The sequence below is a fragment of the Papio anubis genome, chromosome 9 (assembly GCF_008728515.1).
Source record: "Papio anubis isolate 15944 chromosome 9, Panubis1.0, whole genome shotgun sequence".
Lineage (NCBI taxonomy): Eukaryota > Metazoa > Chordata > Mammalia > Primates > Cercopithecidae > Papio > Papio anubis.
The window spans coordinates 106,508,659-106,528,735 of record NC_044984.1 but is presented as its reverse complement, the minus strand read 5'-3'; the positions used below and the strand labels follow the sequence as shown (position 1 = coordinate 106,528,735).

The following is a 20,077-nucleotide window of genomic DNA, read 5'->3' as shown; positions in this document are numbered from 1 at the left end:
TGCTTTATCTCATCTGTAGGTTGCTTGCTTCCAGAGGGCTATTTAGTCGTTTGGCTGATTTCCTGGGCCGTGTGAGATGAGAAGATGAAATGCTGTCCCTATGTTTAGCCCGTGGCTTTCCTTATTCAATGTCTCTTTGCAGACAGCACCAGAGCAGTTCCCCTCCGAAGAGTTCCCAATTTCCGAATCCAAAGTCAACATGGACGTGAATTTCCCTGGGGCAGCTTTTGTTGTTGTGTCTTGTAAAGAAAGTCAATCTGGATTCCGCAAAGAGTAAGTTGCCTGTTCTCAAGAAGATGGTGATGGGGAGAGGAAAGCTAAATAAATTCTAGTGAAACTGGCCAAGGAAAAAAATTCCAATCACTTTGATTCTTTAATGCAAATGACTTACAGTTCTCTTCATATTTCTGTGTTTGGGGAATTAGTCTATAAAGAATGACCTTCTAAAGTATGGTGGAAATGACTTGGGCCCAGTTCTCATCTAATGTCCCCTGGTGAGAAGGCAATGCTGCCTGTCCCCATGTGCGTGGCTAGACCTTGTATTAACATCCACCCATCCCTCTTTCTCAGCTCCTCTCTGTACAAGGCGCCATGGGCACGGGTGCTTGTATACGGCCTCGGCCACAAAGTGAAGCGAAATGGCCAGCTGAACCTCATCGAGGCCGCCTGTTACCCACGGGACGCATCCCCGGCCAACACTGGGCTTGCACCTCCCCCCACCGCTGACCAGTACCCCTCTGTGGTCCTCTCCACAGACAGGGTCCACATCAAACTGGGTGAGTCTCCAGCAGCTTGTCGTGATGAGAACAGCTGGAGTCATTCTCTGCTTGCCTTCTTTGTGAAGCTATAATGAATTGTGTACCTTGCATTTTCCAATTCCTATTGATAAAGCATAGGACTTCTTGGGACTTCTTCTAGAAGAAACTGCTGTTTCTTTTAGAGGCAATAAATTAAAAGACTTATCTTTCCTACCTAGGGAAGGCCTGGCAGATGCTGTCCAGACTACATTGGAGATTTCGTTTCTTTTCACAAGTGTGTGCTGAGATGTGTCTGTTTAGAATGATATAACCAGAGCAATCACAACCTTACAGCTGACTCAGGCTATGATAATCCCAGTTGCCATTCCTTGAGTTCTCATTAACCAAATTCTCAACATGGCTCACCGGGGCACTGGCCACTGTGAGCGTCTGCTCCTCATCTAACTGGAAGCTCGATTGCTCTCATCTCCTGGGCATTTTTTTGAAGCCTCCATGGTTTTAGAGTTAGATGAGGGCTCTGCCTCCACATGCCCTGAAGCTGTCACTGCCTGTCCTCTGTATGCACCAGGGCCCGCTGGCTCTGTATCTGAGTATGCACAGAAAAGAAAGGAAATCCTTGTCACAGGCCTGCACTGCTCCTTCCTGGCATGCTTGACAGGAAAAGACTGACACATGTTTGCCAGAGACAGAAAACATATATGAACTTTTAGCCAAAATAACAGGCCTGGGCTTCTCCACAGCCCCAGTCCTTGAGACACTGCATCTTAGGGAATGAAATGAAAGGACATTTCTTAAGTGATTTGGTCATTGCTAAACAACTTTATGGTCTTTTTTATTAGAGTCTGTTTTTCATAGTATTTTGCCTATACTAGCTATATTTTAAACTTTACATTTAAAACAGAGGATCTCTGTCATTCCACAATTATCACCATGTAAACATTCACCCCAGAGTACACAAGCTAATGTCGTTTGCTTCTGACTTGTCCAAAGCCCTCTGATGCCCTGGCTTCTGTCTGACTGGTGTTTATAGAGGGGCTTGGGGTGCAGTGCAGGATGTGAGGGGGATCAAGCCTTGGACCTTCTTCCTTTCACTGTAGACAGCTTTGGTCACACGTAGGCCACGGCAGTGACAAAAGGTGATAAGATAATCAAAACCCAAGGTGCCAGTAGTCTTAAGTCTTGGGGACCCCTTGCTGGTCCACTGTATAAGCATAATGGTCTTAGTGGGATTGCAGCCATACCAAAGGACTGATTATTTCTTTACCAAGCTGGGAATATCCCAGTGAGGCATCTTTTAAAGTGTTACTTACTGTCCCCGTTCTAGTTGGTATCTAACTGAATGACAAGTGCGTGTCCTCTGTTCTCATCTCTGCCCTTTGTCGCATTTGCTGAATCCACCCCAGTAAAAGGACTCCCTGGAGGGATAGCCTCCATCTCCTCGTGTCCCTGCAGCCCGCTGTCCGGAGTGTTGGGAGTTATGTGTCCTCATCCTGGAGCAGATGAGTGGGTGGGCTCTCCAGCCCTGTTTCTGCGTGCACACCCGGCAGGATCTTTTGTGAGGCTTATTTGGGTCAGGTGCTGCCAATCACCTGCTTTCCTCCTGGGTGCTTCTTGCAGGGGTGTCTCCACCTCCTGGAGCGGTTCTGGTGTTACATTCCTTGCCCCTGGAGTTCCCACTGGCTATGGCCTTCGCAGAGCAGCTGCTGTCCTGGAAATCAGAGGACAGTGAAGGGAAGTCCGAAGATGAGCCTGACACCATTCCGACATCCGTCCTCCTGCAGGTGGTGGAGCTGCTAGGTGAGGCTGCCTTCCCTGGGGATCGGAATCTAGGGTGTGGGTGGAGCCAGCATGGTGCCTGAGGAAGGAGCTTGCCAGGTGGTGCAGGGAGTGGCCACAGGTAACCCAGGCAGCTGCAGCCTCCTTCAGATTGCTGTCGTTTGAAGTGGGCTTGGGGAATAGATCTTAAGGTACAACCTAGACTCCCAAATCCATTATTTGTCGGGTATTTTCATTATTTTGAGGAGTGGCAACTAACGAACGACGAAAATAAGATTAACTTTATCCACTTTACTTTAAAACAGAAGTATACGCCATTATTATAACTTTAGGGGTGAAGGATGGTGTGGAAATGAACAATGTTGCAAAATCAAAGGTTATAACTGCATAGGTCCTCAAAGGGTCAAGAAGGTTGCAAAACTCATGGAACGATAAATGTAAAAGTTGTGCATTTTACCATATGCAAATTTACCTAAACAAGTTCTAAATAAATATTAAACTTTAATTAATGATATACCTCTTTAAGTGTGTAGGGAGGAAGCATACAGATGTCTACAACTTATTTTGAAATAATCAAAAACTAAGATGGGTGTGTGGATGAAGAGAGGGGTAGATAGACATGTAGTAGAGCAAATACACAACATGTTTATGGTGGAATCTAGCTGGTAAGTACACAGGTATTTACTGTATAATTTCTTCAGGCTTTCTGTATTTTTTAATTTTTTCATGGTGTTGCAGGGAAGAAAACATTGCACACTCGGCCGGGCGCGGTGGCTCACTCCTGTAATCCCAGCACTTTGGGAGGCCGAGGTGGGTGGATCACCTGAGGTCAGGAGTATGAGACCAGCCTGACCAACATGATGAAACCCTGTCTCTACTAAATACAAAAAATTAGCCGGGCATGGTGGTGCATGCCTGTAATCCCAACTACTTAGGAGGCTGAGGCAGGAGAATTGCTTGAAACCCAAGAGGCAGGGGTTGCAGTGAGCTGAGATTGCGCCATTGCACTCCAGCCTGGGCAACAAGAGTGAAGCTCCATCTCAAAACAGAAAACGTTGCACACTCGGATGCCTTCAGTGCCTTCAGGGTTCAAACAGATCAGCTAAATGAGGGAAATAAAGAGGAAAGTTGGCAGGGGGACTTTGGTGAGCTGGAGGCACAGAGGACACGTGTCCTGTCACCCACTGCTACAGGAGAACATGGCCCTGCTCCTGCCAGAACCGTAATTTCTTATTTCAAGAAAATCCAGGAATCCAAATGTCGATGTGAATTTCTCAATTTTTAAATGTTGGCAACCAAGTCAAATTCTTTCATACACCCTAGGAGGGCCGAGTGCAGTGACTCACACTTGTAATCTAGCACTTTGAGAGGCTGAGGCAAGAGGATCGCTTGAGTTCAGGATATGGAGCAACATAGCCAGACCCTTTCTCTGCAAAAAAAATGAAAAACACCCAGGGAGTGGATAGGGGGAACATAAGCGGGAACACTGTCTGAGAATGAGTTTCAGCTCATAGGCCGCCATGTATAATTTTGGTGAAGAACTATCTCCAAGGTCATCTTACATGAATGCTAAACGGTAAAGCAAGGACAGCGGAGGTGATGTGAATAGTTCTAGCATCTGAGGGCCTAGCCCTGTGCCCCAGTGGAGAGGGGAGCATGGACACCTGTCCTCTGTGAAGGTTCTATGAGAGCCCATGTTCCAGGACAGTCACAAACTTGTTTCCAACCAGAATTCGCAAGCAATGTCAGTCCTGAGAGAGCAGGAAGCTTGGTCCCCTCGTTGGTAGGTGCTGGACTTAATAAGTCAGCTTCAGCAGGCCCTTGGGATTCCCCCGGCCAGTAATCTTTTATCCTGTACAAGAGCCATCTGGATGTAGCAAACTGCAGTTCGCTCTTTTGCAGGATGAGGGCTCAGCTGGCTCAGTGGGATGCAGGCTTTAGATGTTCATGATCCCTAATCGTGTCTTACGTACATGAGCTTTCTCTCTTTCCACTCAGATCCAGGGTATGTGTGAATGTAAGATACGCGTCTGGTACGAAGGAGACCTTGGCACAAACGTGTGGTCCATCTTGTGGTTCTAGACAGTGTTTCCCAAACTTCAGTCATTATCATGCCACCACTGTATGATTGTTGCCATGTCCACAAATTGTGCCTATCAGCATTTATTTACTTACTTATTTTATTTTTTTGAAATGGAGTCTTGCTGGAGTGCATTGGCATGATCCACTGCACCCAGGCTGGAGTGCAGTGGCGAGATCTCAGCTCACTGCAACCTCTGCCTCCTGGGTTCAAGTGATTCTACTGCCCCAGCCTCCTGAGTAGTTGGGAGTACAGGCGCCCGCCACCATGCCCAGCTAATTTTTTTGTATTTTTAGTAAAAACGGGATTTCACTATGTTAGCCAAGCTGGTCTCAGTCTCCTGACCTCAGGTGACCCACCTGCCTTGGCCTCCCATAATACTGGGATTACAGGCATGAGCCACTGCACCCAGCCAGCATTTATTTATTTAACAGTTTTTATTGCAATCAACTCCTCCTTTTTTAAAACTTAAATTTAGTTTTAAGGAAACCTTGGCCAGGCACGGTGGCTCATGCCTGTAATCCCAGCACTTTGGGAGGCCGAGGTGGATCACACGGTCAGGAGATCGAGACCATCCTGGCTAACACGGTAAAACCCCTTCTCTACTGAAAATACAAAAAATTAGCCGGGCATGGTGGCGGGCGCCTGTGGTCCCAGCTACTCGGGAGGCTGAGGCAGAAGAATGGCGTGAAACCAGGAGGCGGAGCTTGCAGTGAGCCGAGATCACGCCACTGCGCTCCAGCCTGGGTGACAGGGCGGGACTCTGTCTCAAAAAAAAAAAAAGAAAACCTTTACATCACTTCTCTAAATACAAAATTAGTATCCATTGGCATAACTAAAAGGTGCCCATAAAAATAAATACAGGCTGGGCCTGGTGTCTCACACCTGTAATCCCAGCACTTTGGGAGGCTGAGGCAAAAGGATGACTTGAGCCCAGGAGTTCAAGACCAGCCAGGGCAACACAATGAGACCCTGTCTCAATCAGTCAATCAGTCCATCTGTCCATCCATTCATACATACATACATACATTCAAAGAAAAGAGTTGCCGTCACAAAAATCTAGCTGAATACTGTTCCCTGTCAAAGGCTCTGGGACTCTGGCCCACTTTCTCTTAAGGATATGCCAGCCGGCCAGGCACAGTGGCTTACACCTATAATCCTAGCACTTTGGGAGGCCGAGGCGGGTGAATCACCTGAGGTCAGCAGTTAGAGACCAGCCTGACCAACATGGGGAAACCCTGTCTCTGCTAAAAATACAAAATTAGCCGGGTGTGGTGGTGCATGCCTATAATCCCAGCAACTCGGGAGGCTGAGGCAGGAGAATTGCTTGAACCCAGGAGGCAGAGGTGGTGGTGAGCCAAGATTGCGCCATTGCACTCCAGCCTGGGCAAGAAGAGCACAACTCCGTCTCAAAAAAACAAAAAAGAATATGCCAGCCTTGGCCAGGTACAGTGGCTCACACCTGTAATCCCCGCACTTTGGGAGGCTGAGGCACACGGAGCACTTGAGGCCAGAAGTTCAAGACCAGCCTGGCTAACATGATGAAACCCCATCTCTTCTAAAAATATAAAAATTATCTGGGTGTCCTGGCACATGCCTGTAATTCAAGTTACTCTGGATGCTGAAGCATGAGAATTACTTGAACCTGGGAGGCGGAGGTGGTAATGAGCTGAGATCACGCCACTGCACTCCAGCCCAGGTGATAGAGGCAGACTCTGTCTCAGCAAACCAAACCAAACAAACAAACAAAAACAAAGTAGCTTAAAAAATTATTAAAGAAGGCCAGGCACGGTAGCTCATGCCTTTAATCCCAGCACTTTGGGAGGCTGAGGCGGGTGGATCACGAGGTAGGTCAGGAGTTCAAGACCAGCCTGACCAAGGTGATGAAACCCTGTCTCTACTAAAAATATAAAAATTAGCTGGACATGATGGTAGGAGCCTGTAATCCCAGCTATGTGGGAGGCTGAGGCGGAGAATTGCTTGAACCCAGGAGTCAGAGGTTGCAGTGAGCTGAGATCATGCCACTGCACTCCAGTCTGGGTGACAGACTGAGACTCACTCTCAAAAAATAAAAAATAAAAAAATAAAGTATTTTTAAAATATTATTTAAATTTTTAAAAAGATTTTTAAAAAAAAGAATGTGCCAGCCTCATGGCCAGGCACAGTGGCACACACCTGTAAACCCAGCGCTTTGGGAGGCTGAGGTGGGAGGATCACTTGAGCCCAGGAGTTCTAGACCAGCCTGGGCAACATGGCAAAACGATGAAAACTGTCTCTGCAAAAGAAAAATAATAATACAAAAATTAGCTAGGCATGGTCTCACACACCTGTAATCCCAGCTACTCAGGCTGAGGTATCGCTTGAGCCCAGGAGGCTAAGGCAGCAGTGAGCTATGATTGTGCCACTGCACTCCAGCCTGGGTGACAGAGCAAGACCCTGTCTCAAAAAACAAACAAACAAACAAAAAAACCACCCTCAAAGTAAGGCTTTCTTGTTGACAAAAATCAGGACTAAAAGAGGAGTTTAAAAGGAACAATGTTTCAGTGTGTGTTTCAGTGCCATTTGGTAAAATTGGCTTGTGTGCCCCATAGTAAGCATCCAGTACTTTGGGAAACATTATTCTAGGGACTTATCACCAACATGCTGCATAACCTTTTGAGACAGAAAATGATGGTGTTTTGCTGGCACCCTGCCATTGGGCACAAGGGTCAAAGCCTTCACCTCTGGGGCCGACCTCTGAGCTCTGAATCCCAGCTCTTTTGTCTAGTAGCTGTGTGACCTCCAGCCAGGCCTCCACCTCCCAACCTCTGTTTCTCCATCTGTAAGAAGGGACTGAATTACACAGTCTCTGTTCACAGAGTTGTTATGAGGGGCCTGGAACGTAGCCAGTGCTGCATAGTAATTACTGTTACTATTTTCATTTGCCTCAGGAAACTTCCTGTGGACCACGGACATGGCAGCCTGCGTGAAGGAGCTTGTTTTCCATCTCCTGGCAGAGCTCCTGCGCACTGTGCACACCCTGGAGCAGAGGCGGCACCCCGCTGGCCTGTCCTCCTCAATCGCCCTCCAGCTGAACCCCTGCCTGGCCATGCTGATGGCCTTGCAGTCGGAGCTCCACAAGCTGTACGATGAGGAGACGCAGAACTGGGTCTCAGGCAGCACCTGTGGGGGATCCGGGGGCCCGGCGGCCGGCGACCAGGGCAGGTTCTCTACGTATTTTCATGCACTCATGGAAGGGTGCCTGGCGGTGGCCGAAGTGACCCTGCCTACTAACATGAGTGTCACAGCCAGCGGGGTGACCTCAGCGACCGCCCCAAATCTCAGTGACTCGTCCTCCTCCTCCTCGTCCTCGCCAGGACAGACCCCGCAGAGTCCCAGCCTCCTCTCCAAGAGGAAAAAAGTCAAGATGAAGCGGGAAAAGGCCGCCTCGTCGGGCAAGCGCCAGTCTTCCCGCACCGTGGACTCGGACCCCACTGTGCTCAGCATCGGAGGCAGCAAGCCCGAGGACATGCTGTGGTTCCACCGCGCACTCACCCTGCTCATCATCCTCCGCCACCTCACCAGGAAGGACCCACAGGGGCTGGGCGTAACGAGTGACGCCATCGCTGATGCCTGCCAGGCCCTGGTGGGCCCCACTGCCCACAGCCGTTTGCTTGTGATCTCCGGGATCCCCACCCACCTGGACGAGGGCGTAGTCAGAGGCGCCATCCGCAAGGCCTGCAACGCCCACGGCGGGGTCTTCAAAGACGAGATCTACATCCCGCTGCAGGAAGAAGACCCCAGGAAGCCGAAAGACAAGGCCGAGGGCGGGGACGGGAAAGCTGAGCCCGAGAAGACACTGGCCTTCCCTGGCTCAGACAGCATGGAAGTCAGCACGTCCAGCAGCCTGACCCCCGCCATGAGCATCAGCGCCTCTGCCTCCACCAGCCAGGCTTCCATCTGCAGCTCCCAGGGCATCTCCCAAACTGTCAGCGACCTCTCCGTGGATCCGCTGCCTGCCGGCCTCGAGCTGCCCATCCCTCCGGGCCTGTTGGAGCCCCACGTGGTGTCCAGCCAGGAGAGCCTGGACATTTCCCTGTGCAGCACCGGCAGCCTGGGCAGCCTGGGCAGCCTGGGGGAGCCCCTGGACAATGCAGAGACGGCCTTGGTGTCAGACATGGGCTCCATGTACACAGTAACTTCCCTGGACCACCAGCCCCTAGTGGCACGCCCCATCAAAGGCTTCGCAGTGGTGGAGGTAACAGCTCTCAAGCCTCTGCAACCACTAAATCATGACCCATTTCAATCCCCCAAGCCTCTTTAAACCTTCCAAATTTATTTCCTAGTAGGTAATGGTGGAGCAGTCAGGGGCTCCCTGGGGTAGCCCTTGGAATGAGCACAATGAGTCTGCTGGGGATGACATCTCTAAGAGTGACACCAAGTCCCATATCACGAAGTAAAGGGCAGCCAGAGGGCTCAGGGCCTGGCCTTCCATGGTGGGTGGCTGCCATCGGTGCATTCCGACTCAGCCCCGTCGCATCTTCTTGAGCAGCCTTGGGTTCTTTTTGTTCTTTTTGGTGTTGCCATTGGCAGGAGGGATGGTCACTGAGCAGTGTGAGGATAGACGCTTGCCATTCTGTCCCAGGTGATTCTGAGTGTCAGATAACCTGCATGCTAGCGAGTCATAGTTCCACTGCAGGATCCCATGTATTTCTTAAGCCTCGCTGTTTAGAAATCCTGCATCAAAGCCTTTCTGTGCCTTTGCGTAACAGTACAGGTAGGGAACTGACATGCGTTATACTCTCCCAGCAGGCTCTGCAAGGAGGGTTCAAGGATCAAACAGCTAGTTTCTTTCCTAGAATCACTTCTTTGAATCCATCATCCTCCTTCGTGGGGACTTCCTCAGTTAGGCATGGATTTTTACTCCCTAGGAAACAGAGGCAAGCCACAGACCTAGCCGAGGCTTAGTGACGAGATTTCAGGTTGAGTTGTTTGCTAAAAGTTGCTGCTGTTGGCCTGTGGGAGAAAGTTTCCCAGGAGGTCCAGCTCACCAGAGTTGGGCAGCTCTCACATCTCTCCAGACGAATAGAGAGTTTCCAGGAAAAGGTGGAAGGGAGAAGTTCACTCACACTGAATGCCTGGTCACGCTACTCAAATCCTGACCCTGTTCTCTGTTCACACAGATAAGATCCCGAGCCAAAATTGAGAAAATTCGAGCAAGTTTATTTAACAATAATGATTTGATTGGTTTGTCAAGTTTGGATGGTGAAGATGAATTGATGGAAATGTCAACCGAAGAGATTCTAACCGTGTCTGTAGTAAATCAGAGTCTCTTTGATACTCAAGGGAGCCCAGGGTTAGAAGATTATTTCAATGATAAGTCAATTAAAGGTGGGTTCTGGATTTGTTTTTAATCTGTAGACTTTTTGTGGAGCAATTTTAGGCTCACAGAAAAAAATTGCATTAAAATCTCCTCTCTTCCCCAGTGTCCCCTATTTTTAACATCTTGCATTAAAGAGGAACTTGGCAGCTATTCCTGGGTTGCAGATTTTGAAAACAATTCAGAGAGTGTTGGGGAGATGGGACAAGAGGCTCCATTGTTTGCCAGTAGGGGCTGATTGTGTGCATCTTTGTATGATGTGAAAAGAAGAAATGTTCCCCTCCTCTCCCAGCTGTCAGGGCGCTGAAGGCCATGGGGGCAGCCCCTGCCACAGGCCTGCCGTGTTCCAGCTGGAGAGGCTACCAGGGGTGGCTTTGTACCGCCTGCAACAGGCTTGAATGTGGGCTTGTATTCAAGTCATTTTTTCCTTTTTGTCTAGCCAGGCTTCCCCTGGTTCAAGTGCAAGTGTATTTATTTTGTTCTGTCCTATGCAGCTAGAACATTGCTGGTAAGTACTTGGTCATATGCTTGAGGACAGCTCATGCCTCTCCCTTGTAAACTGACCCCTGGGAAAGAAACAGTTCCAGCCCTTTTTTCTCTGAAGTCCCGTTTGCCAGCCCTTTTGCCATTCTGGTGGCTCTTTTGTGGAGCAAACTCTGTCTCCTTCCCACTAATTTCTTTTTTTTTTTTTAATTCCTCTTTTTTTCTTTTTTTATTCCTTTTTTCTTTTTAAAATTCTTTTCTTTAAAAAAAATTATTTTACTTATTATTTGTACAGAGAGTCTTCCTATGTTGCCCAGGCTGGTCTCAAACTCCTAGACTCAAGCAGTCCTCCAGCCTCGGCCTCCCAAAGTGCTAGGACTATAGACGTGAGCCATCACACTGGCCTTAATCTAATTCTTTAATGTTTGAAATTTCGTCATAGAGTTGCTGTGTTGTTTTGTGTTTTTGAAGTACAAAATTGTAATTTTTTCTTTTTTTTAAGACAGAGTCTTGCTCTGTCACCCAGGCTGGAGTGCAGTGGTGCAGTCTCAGCTCACTGAAATTTCCACCTCCCGGGTTCAAGCAATTCTCCCTGCCTCAGCCTCCCCGGTAGCTGGGATTACAGGCACACCACCATACCCAGTTAATTTTTGTATTTTTAGTAGAGGCGGGGTTTCACCATGTTGGCCAGGCCAGTCTCAAACTCCTGACCTCAGGTGATCTGCCCACCTCAGCCTCCCAAAGTGCTGGGATTACAGGTGTGAACCACTGCACCCAGCCAAAAAATGTAATATTGAGTAGAGGTTTTGTTGTTTAAAATTATGACCCCAGGCCCGGCAAAGTGGCTCATGCCTGTAATCCCAGCACTTTGGAAAGCCGAGGCAGATGGATTGCTTGAGCCCAGGAGTTTGAGACCAGCCTGGGCAGCGTAGTGAGACCTCGTCTCTACAAAAAATAAAATAAGCTGGGCATGGTGGCACATGCCTGTAGTCCCAGCTACTCAGGAGGCTAAGCTGGGAAGATCACTTGAGCCCAGGAGTCGGAGGCTGCAGTGAGCTGATACCACACCACTGCAGTCCAACCTGGGTGACCCCATCTTTAAAAAAAAAAAAACAAAAAAACTTGCTTACCCCAATCATGAAATCTGGAAATGTTCCCTCAGAGGTAGGATCAGGGTGAGGTAAATGAGATCTTGGGGACACAATTTAATGGGGCTCCAGAAAACTCAGTAAGATAAATATTCTAGTACATTTTTTTTAAGTCAAAATTAATGTAAAGTATCCATGATCAGCAAAGTGTTAAAATTTTAAATAAAGATAGGATCAGCATTACTGATCTTTTTCTCGGGCTCTGATATCAGTCAGCACAGCACTGTAAATATTTTGCTTATTATGGAGGTTTTTTTACATTAATTTTTTTTTTTTTTTTTTTTTTTGAGATGGAGCTTACTCTGTCGCCCAGGCTGGAGTGCAGTGGTGCGATCTCGGCCCACTGCATCCTCCGCCTCTGGGGTTCAAGCAGTTCTCCTACCTCAGCCTCCTGAGTAGCTGGGACTACAGGCACCACCATGCTGGCAAATTTTTGTATTTTTAGTAGAGAGAGGTTTTCACCACGTTGACCAGGCTGGACTTGAACTCCTGACCTCAGGTAATCCTGCGGAGGCCTGCCTCGGCCTCCCAAAGTGCTGGGATTACAAGCGTGAGCCACCTTGCCCAATTTTTTTTTTTTTTTTTTTTTTAGCTCACAAGTGCTACTAAATAATTTTGACTGATTAAAATACTACAGTAAAGTATTGTTTATCTTGATGACTGAGGTTTTTGGCATTTCCTTAAATCTTGCCTGGCATTGAGCAGAGGCCTCGGTGGGCTCATCCTGGTCCCAGTCCTGTCCCTTATTGGCATGTGTTTTGCCCCCTCAGCTCTCAGCTGCCCCCAAGGTCGATGTCAGGTCTGCTTGACAGGAAGCCTGAGGTCTTTCTGCCATGATTGTCTTTCCCAGTCTTCTCATACTTAGATACTGAATTTTAGTTCTAGTTCCTGGTTTTTTTACAGTCAAACTTTCCACATATGGTACCTGGTCTTTTGGTACTGCATGGATATGCCTCATGGTGCCAGGTACACTCCTCATGTGAGGGTTGTTGTTTTGTTTTGTTTTGTTTTGTTTTCTGAAACAGGGTCTCACTCTGTCACCCAGGCTGGAATGCAGTGGCACCATCTCGGCTCACTGCAACCTCCACCTCCTGGTTTCAAGTGATTCTTGTGTCTCAGCCTCCCAAGTAGCTGAGACAACAGGCACACACCACCACGCCTGGCTAATTTTTGTATTTTGCTTCGCCATGTTGCCCAGGCTGGTCTCGAACTCTGACTTCAAGTGACCCACCTGCCTCAGCCTTCCAAAGTGCTGGGATTACAGGTGTGAGCTACCGCACCTGGCCTCATGGGTTTTCAACTTGTGACTGCTGAGTCAGCTTAGGGCTCAGCCTCTCTCTTCCCCGCACCTGCCCCTCCCACCCTCAGCCCAGATGTGCTGGAGTTGCCACAGCTGGGCCTGGCCTAGGCCAGACTCCCCAGGAGACAGAGCAGGCCAGAGGGAGTGAGGGACCTGGGTTGCCAGGAGAAGGGAGTGATTCCTGAGAACATGCAGATGGGTTCATGACTGGCCCTTTGGAAAGGCGAGAGTACCTTCTGGAGTGCTTGTTTGGGAACAAAAAAATATTTTTTCAGTGCTCATAGACAGTTTTCTTGTATCTCAGAAAACTTTCTTTTTCACCTGCTCATTGCACCAATTTTGAAGAATATTTCCTAAGAATGCGATCACCTGTTTAACAAGTTGTACTTCCAACTAAAAATACTTGCTGACTATCATCTGGGATTATTCTAGACTAAACTGCTATGATAAATAGCCCCAGGAGGACAATGACTCAAGTTCAGTGGAAGTTAATTCCCTGCAGATGTAAGAGTCAGGGTGAGCACTGAAGTGTGCCCACCCTCGGGGAGGGGCCTGTCATCCCCGAGCAGCCAGGTAGGGGCCAAGTGCAGAGGACAGCAGCCTGGCCCCCATGTGGCTCACATCCCACAGTGACCACGGTTGCAGGGCCTCACCTTACGGCAAGGAAGGCTGGGCATGTGCTGGGCTGTGCCCAGAGAGGGAACCAGGCTTTGGTGGGCAGCTCGCCCTTCCTCTGATGTCCATCTACTGCCCCTTTCAAACAGTGTTTGCAAACAGAATGCTCGCAGGGCTTGTCCTGATGTATGTTCACGGCAGAATTATTTTGCCCCCTCTCCATCCAACAGGGGAGAAGCTGGTGCCCGGGGCCAGAGAGGTTCTGACGGAGATATTTAAGAGCTGTGCCCATTCAGAGCAGACGCTGAGCCTGACACCAGCGAAGCCCATCAGAGTCTCTGACATTTACCTTAGCAAAGAGCAGATCAACTCCCAGACCCCAGGCAACCTCCTCCACCTCTTCTTCACCAATGTCCGGCCTCCAAAAAAGGTGCTGGAGGATCAGCTCACCCAGGTAGCTGCCCGTCCCCACCATACCCAGGCTGGGCCTCGCGTGCCCCACAGGACGAAACTCAGAGCCTCCCTGCCACCTCTGTGCTCCACAGATCCTGAGGAAGTATGGCGTGCCAAAGCCCAAGTTTGACAAGAGCAAGTACAGCAAGGCCGGGAAGGAGCAGCACCCCGTGAAGGTGGTGAGCACCAAGCGGCCCATCACCAAGCCGCCCACCAAGGACAAGGCCGTGCTCAACAGCGTCAGGTGTGTGCCCCAAGGAGCCTAGGCAGCCTGGCCTGTGGGCAGATGTGGGGGTGCCCTCCGTGCAGGAGCCTGGGGGGCTGCAGCTCCTCTGGAGGAGCCTGGTGTCAGGCTTTGTCGCCCAGGCTGGAGTGCAGCGGCCCGATCACAGCTCACTGCAGCCAGGCTCAAGCGATCCTCCCACCTCAGCCTCCTGAGTATCTGGGACTACAGGCACATGACACCTCACCTGACTAATTTTTTAAATTTTTCTGTAGAGATAGGGTTTCACCATGTTGGCCAGGCTGGTCTCGAACTCCAGGGCTCAAGCGATCAGCCTGCACTAGCCTCCCAAAGTTCCGAGGTTACAGGCAGGAGCCACTGCGCCCGGTGGGTGTCTGGGTCCTTTCTGCTGAGCTCCTTTCTCAGTCCTCAGCTCCTTCAGGTGAACATTGGAGTTTCATTTTATCCACAGGTGTGATCAAATCCTGACCATGCAGGCTGGAAAGCCAACCCATCTAAATGAAGACAACATCTAAAATGTTGTACTTTTTGTTGTTGTTGTTGTTGTTTTTTATTATACTTTAAGTTCTAGGGTACATGTGCACAACATGCAGGTTTGTTACATATGTATACATGTGCCATGTTGGTGTGCTGCACCCATTAACTCATCATTTACATTAGGTATATCCCCTAATGCTATCCCTCCCCCCGTACATTTTTTTTAATCCTACTTCTTTTAGCCACATGAATAATGCATAGTTATTGTAGGAAGATTAGAAAATGTATAACGCCTTAAGCCCAGGAGTTCAAGACCAACATGGCAAAACCCCATCTCTACAAAACAATATAAAAATTAGCTGACTGTGGTGGCATGCACCTGTGGTCCCAGCTACTCAAGAAGCTACTCAAGAAGCTGAGGCAGGAGGATGGCTTGAGCCCCAGAAGTCAAGGCTGCAGTGAGCCATAATCACACCACTGCACTCCTGTCCAGCCTGGGTGACAGAGCGAGACCCTGTCTCAAAAAAAAAAGAAAAAGAAAATGCATAGTGTCTATTGGAAAAAATTAAATTGCCCCATGCATAGCAACTACTTTTAAGTACATGACCTTTGATTTATGCCTCTATATTATTTTCTTAAGTTTTGAACGACTAAAATAGTACAAAATTCAAAAGCATGTGCAGTGAAAAGCCACTCTTCCTTCCGACCATTCTTAAGCCTTGAAGTGCCCCTCCCTGAGCCTGCAAGGTTACTTCTGTAGCCTTTCAGAAGAACCCTTTCTATAAATATAGAAGCAATTCTATACATATGCCCAGTGTTGGGTACCATACACAATGTCCACACCTTGCCATTTTTATTTTTCTTATTTATTTTTTATTTTTTGAGACAGAGTCTCGCTCTGCCGCCCAGGCTGGAGTGCAGTGGCGTGATCTCAGCTCACTGCAAGCTCCGCCTCCCGGGTTCACACCATTCTCCTGCCTCAGCCTCCCGAGTAACTGGGACTACAGGCGCCCGCCACCACACCCGGCTAATTTTTTGTATTTTTGGTAGAGACGGGGTTTCACCGTGTTAGCCAGGATGGTCTCGATCTCTTGACCTCGTGATCCGCCCGCCTCGGCCTCCCAAAGTGCTGGGATTACAGGCATGAGCCACCGCGCCTGGCTGCCATTTTTATTTAATACTAATTTTGGAAATCATTTCAGACCAGTACAAAAAGAATTCCCCATTCCTTTTTTAAAAAATAGCTACATGGCATTCCATGTGTGGATATGCATATAAATGTAATAGAATATTCTTTAGATACGGGTCTATGACTCTCGAGTACACAGAGAGGAAACCTTGATAGCAAAATATTACCTAGCAAGAATTGCTAGAGGAATTGTTTAACCAGAAAAATAAAGGTTTTAAAAAGTTAATTCATTATGTAGAAATGGTGTTTTTCAATCAGCACTGTCCCATAGTGCTTTCTGTGCTGGTAGAAATCAGTGCTATGTCTATATCTGTGCTGTTGGGTACAGCAGCCCCTAAGCCACAACTGGCTATGGGGCATTTGCATTGTGGCAAGGGTGAACAGGAACTGAATTTGTGATCATATTTCATTTTAATTAACTTTAGGTAGCTACATCTGGCTAGCAGCTACCTTACAGAACAATGTAGCTCTAAAATATGTAGAAACAGGGTCTGAAAAGAGTCTCTGCAAGATTTTTCACATTTTAAGGCACGGATTTGTCCTTGTAATTTGCTCAGTAAACTTTTCTCACTCAGAGCAAAGGCGATCTTGAACGTAGCCCTGTCTGAGCCCTAAGCCCTAAGTTGGAGGAGGGGGCAGGAATGAATGACTGTATGAGGCTGTGTATTTCCTATCGGGAGGAGGTGTGAACGTGCATTAGTCTAATTCCAGTGCTTTGGTCTACAGCAGGACTGCCTTAAGTGAGAAGAAGCCAACTGTGAAGCCAAAGTCACCAGAAAAGAGCAAACCAGATGAAAAGGACCCAGAGAAGTCCCCTACCAAAAAACAAGAAGGTGAATGAGCAGATGGGGCCTGGAGTGGGCTGGGACCTGTTTCCGTCCTGGAGACTGGGCAGCCCCCCCGGAGCAGGCCTCTGCTTTTCCCGACTGGCCACTCTCCTACTGAGATGGCCTCTGCTCTGGGCTCTGGGTTCCCTGGGGTATCAGGCAGGGCAGCATTTCCAGAGATTCTGGGAAATATTCCTGGCCAGGGATCGCCCCTCGATGCCATCTTTGATGACCATGAACTTGAGGAGGTAAAATAGCAGTTCCAGAAACACCACACGCCCAGGATGAAGAATAGATGATTGTGACCAAAAAGTGAAAATTGGGAAATCTGCATGGACACTTTCTTCTAGAAGGCACGGCCTAAGCTAGCAGCCCGTGCTGGGGCAGTAGAACGAAAGCCTCCAGAAAGGCCCAGGCAGCATTAGAGAAAGCTATTCTTGTTGTCTGGAAAATTGCTTTGTCAGTCGGGGATGTTTTAGAGATTCATAGAAAGAGGGGACGTGGGAAACTGCAGCCTGTTAAGGGAGACAGAGCCCGTGGGGGCCTGGGCACATGAGGGCTTATGAGTGTCCTGTGCGCAGTGGGTTGTGATGGCAAATGACAATTCCCAGAGTTACGGGAGGGAGAGGGGAATTAGGTGGGTTGTGCCTTAAGGGAGAGGCTATGGTGAGAGCATAGCACACTGGAGGCGTGCGACGTGCTCAGGTCTCACCAGATTCCTCACACTGGACCCTTTCCACCAGTCCCTGAGGAAAAATACCTGACGCTGGAAGGATTTCACAAATTTGTTGTTGACCGAGCCAAGCAAGATATCCGCAGTGTCTGGAGGGCGATCTTGTCCTGTGGTTATGATCTTCATTTTGAGAGGTAAGAGGGTTACCCCTCAACTCAGTTGGCACCTTGCACAGAAATTGTTTTCAGCCAAGAGCATAATTTCTGAGGAGCTGGTCCATCTCCCCTGTTGATAATGCTTTCTGAGTTATTTCATAATTTCTGAGTTTTCCCCTAAGTGCTAAATGGATTTTCTAACCCACTTGTAAACAAACCTGTTCTTTTCCCCCACACTCCTGACTTGGAGGCTGTGCTGGTCAGCTTGGGCTGCCGTGACAGGACACCACACCCTGGGTGGCTTAAACAACAGAAACTTGTTCTCTCTCAGTTCTGGAATCTGGAAGGCCCAGATCAAGGTGTCAGCAGTGCTGGTTTCTCCTGGGGCCGCTCTTCTTGGCTCCCAGACTGCCACCCTCTCAAGGTCCCCACATGAAGTCTTCCCTCAGTACCTATCTGTGTCCTAATCTCCTCTTCTTACAAGGACCCCAGTCCTGTTGGATTAGGAACCCACTCTGATGACCTCAAGCACCTCTTTAAAGGCTCTGTCTCCAAATACAGTCACACAGGGAATTAGGGCTTCAACATATGTATCTGTTTGGGGACTGGGAGGACACAGTTCAGTCCCATAACAGACAGTTTCTTACCCCAAAGAACCTTGTCCTCAGAGTCACACTTTGCCTCGAGTCCCCATTGCCCTCACTCCTTCCCAGGCAGGGGCACAACTAGGCCACAGCTCCAGGGCTCCAGGACTAAATATAGTTTCCCCTTTCTAGCTATAAGTGAATCCCAGGCACTCCAGAAATCACCCTGCCCTGCCCTCCCTCTGGCTCACACGCGTGTGCACATACACACACACACACCCCTACTCAGCCTTGTCCACAGCAAGTGCACCCGGCATCAATCAATGAAAATGGCTACCAGGCCGGGCGCGGTGCCTCACACCTGTAATCCCAGCACTCTGGGAAGCACGAGGTCAGGAGCTTGAGACCAGCCTGGCCAATATGGTGAAACCCCATCTCTACTAAAAATATGAAAATTAGCCGGGCAGGGGGTACATGCCTGTAATCCCAGCTACTTAGGAGGCTGAGGCAGGACGATCGCTTGAACCCAGGAGGCGGAGGTTGCAGTGAGCCGAGATCGCGCCACTATACTCCAGCCTGCGCGACAGAGTGAGACTCCATCTCAAAAAAAGAAAAAGAAAATGGCTACCAAGGCCGAGCGCGGTGGCTCATGCCTGTAATCCCAGCACTTTGGGAGGCCGAGGCGGGTGGATCACCTGAGGTCAGGAGTTGAAGAACAACCTGGCCAACATGATGAAACCCCGTCTCTACTAAAAATACAAAAATTAGCCGGGTGTGATGGCAGGCGCTTGTAATCCCAGCTACTCAGGAGGCTGAGGCAGGAGAATTGCTTGAACCCAGGTGGCAAAGGGTTACAGTGAGCCAAGACTGCACCACTGCACTCCAGCCTGGGCAACAAGAGCCACACTCTGTCTAAAAAAAAAAAAAAAAAAAACAAGGTAGCTCACACCTGTAATCCCAGCACTTTGGGAGACCAAGGTGGGCAGATCACCTGAGGTCAGGAGTTCAAGACCAACCTGACCAACATGGTAAAACCCGGTCTCTACTAAAAATACAAAAATTAGCTGGGTGTGATGGTGAATGCCTGTAATCCCAGCTACTTGAGAGGCTGAGGCAGGAGAATCACTTGAACCTGGGAGGTGGAGGTTGCAGTGAGCTGAGATTGCGCTATTGCAGTCCAGCCTGGGCAACAAGAGCAAAACTCCATCTCAAAAAAAAAAAAAAGAAAAAGAAAATGGCTACCGAAACATGCTTTTTTAAAAATCCATTTTCAGAATTAAGAACTAACTGCTTTACTGCTTGCTGCCAGCCTTTTGTACCATCATTAAAGGCTCAGAGTCAGTCCTTGAATGGATCTTGCATTATGGTGGCAGGGACAAGTTTTCTGAACTTGTTTTAGAAATCAGAAACTGGGCTGGGCGCGGTGGCTCACACCTGTAATCCCAGCACTTTGGGAGGCCGAGGCAGGCGGATCACGAGGTCAGGAGTTTGAGACCCGCCTGGCCAATATGGTGAAACCCCCTCTCTACTAAAAATACAAAAATTAGCCGGGCGTGGTGATGCGCACCTGTAATCCCAGCTACTTGGGGGGCTGAGGAGGGAAGATCACTTGAGCCCGGGAGGCCAAGGCTTCAGTGAGTTGAGATCCTGCCACTGCACTCCAGCCTGGGTGACAGAGTGACACCCTGTCTCAAAAAAACAAAAAAATACCCAATAAAAGGCCACATTCATAGGGGCCCTCTGGGGCGGTGATGATGCCCTGACACATCCTTCCTGCCTCACCGTGGACTTTTCTAAGGGAAGCCAAAGGCTTCTGCTTGGATCATTCAGCCTAGAGAGCCATGGAGGACCCCTTCTGAAAGAGGCTTAGGTCTGTCTTTGAGCACTCTTTGGATTGGACAGAGGTGGCCTGTAGGAAGGAGACACCTGATACCGCCCCCTTCCCCTGGTCCCCAG

At 48.9% G+C, this 20,077-nt stretch overlaps 1 protein-coding gene across 11 annotated transcripts in view; it reads left to right on the top strand.

Moving 5' to 3' along the window:
- HECTD4 (HECT domain E3 ubiquitin protein ligase 4) overlaps positions 1–20,077 on the top strand; it is a 232,906-nt gene that overhangs the window by 198,236 nt on the left and 14,593 nt on the right. For 10 of the 11 annotated variants that reach the window (XR_002515862.2, XM_021922968.2, XM_021922963.2 and 7 more), the window contains 9 exons: positions 143–273; positions 571–776; positions 2,376–2,555; positions 7,545–8,851; positions 9,777–9,984; positions 13,750–13,973; positions 14,065–14,216; positions 16,609–16,715; positions 17,453–17,576. Coding sequence is in view for 10 of the 11 variants with exons in the window: in XM_021922968.2 (XP_021778660.2) it covers positions 143–273; positions 571–776; positions 2,376–2,555; positions 7,545–8,851; positions 9,777–9,984; positions 13,750–13,973; positions 14,065–14,216; positions 16,609–16,715; positions 17,453–17,576 (2,639 nt within the window). In the remaining variant the exon portion in view is untranslated. The remainder of the gene's footprint in view (positions 1–142; positions 274–570; positions 777–2,375; positions 2,556–7,544; positions 8,852–9,776; positions 9,985–13,749; positions 13,974–14,064; positions 14,217–16,608; positions 16,716–17,452; positions 17,577–20,077) is intronic. The other variant, XM_021922960.2, reaches the window with a different exon arrangement.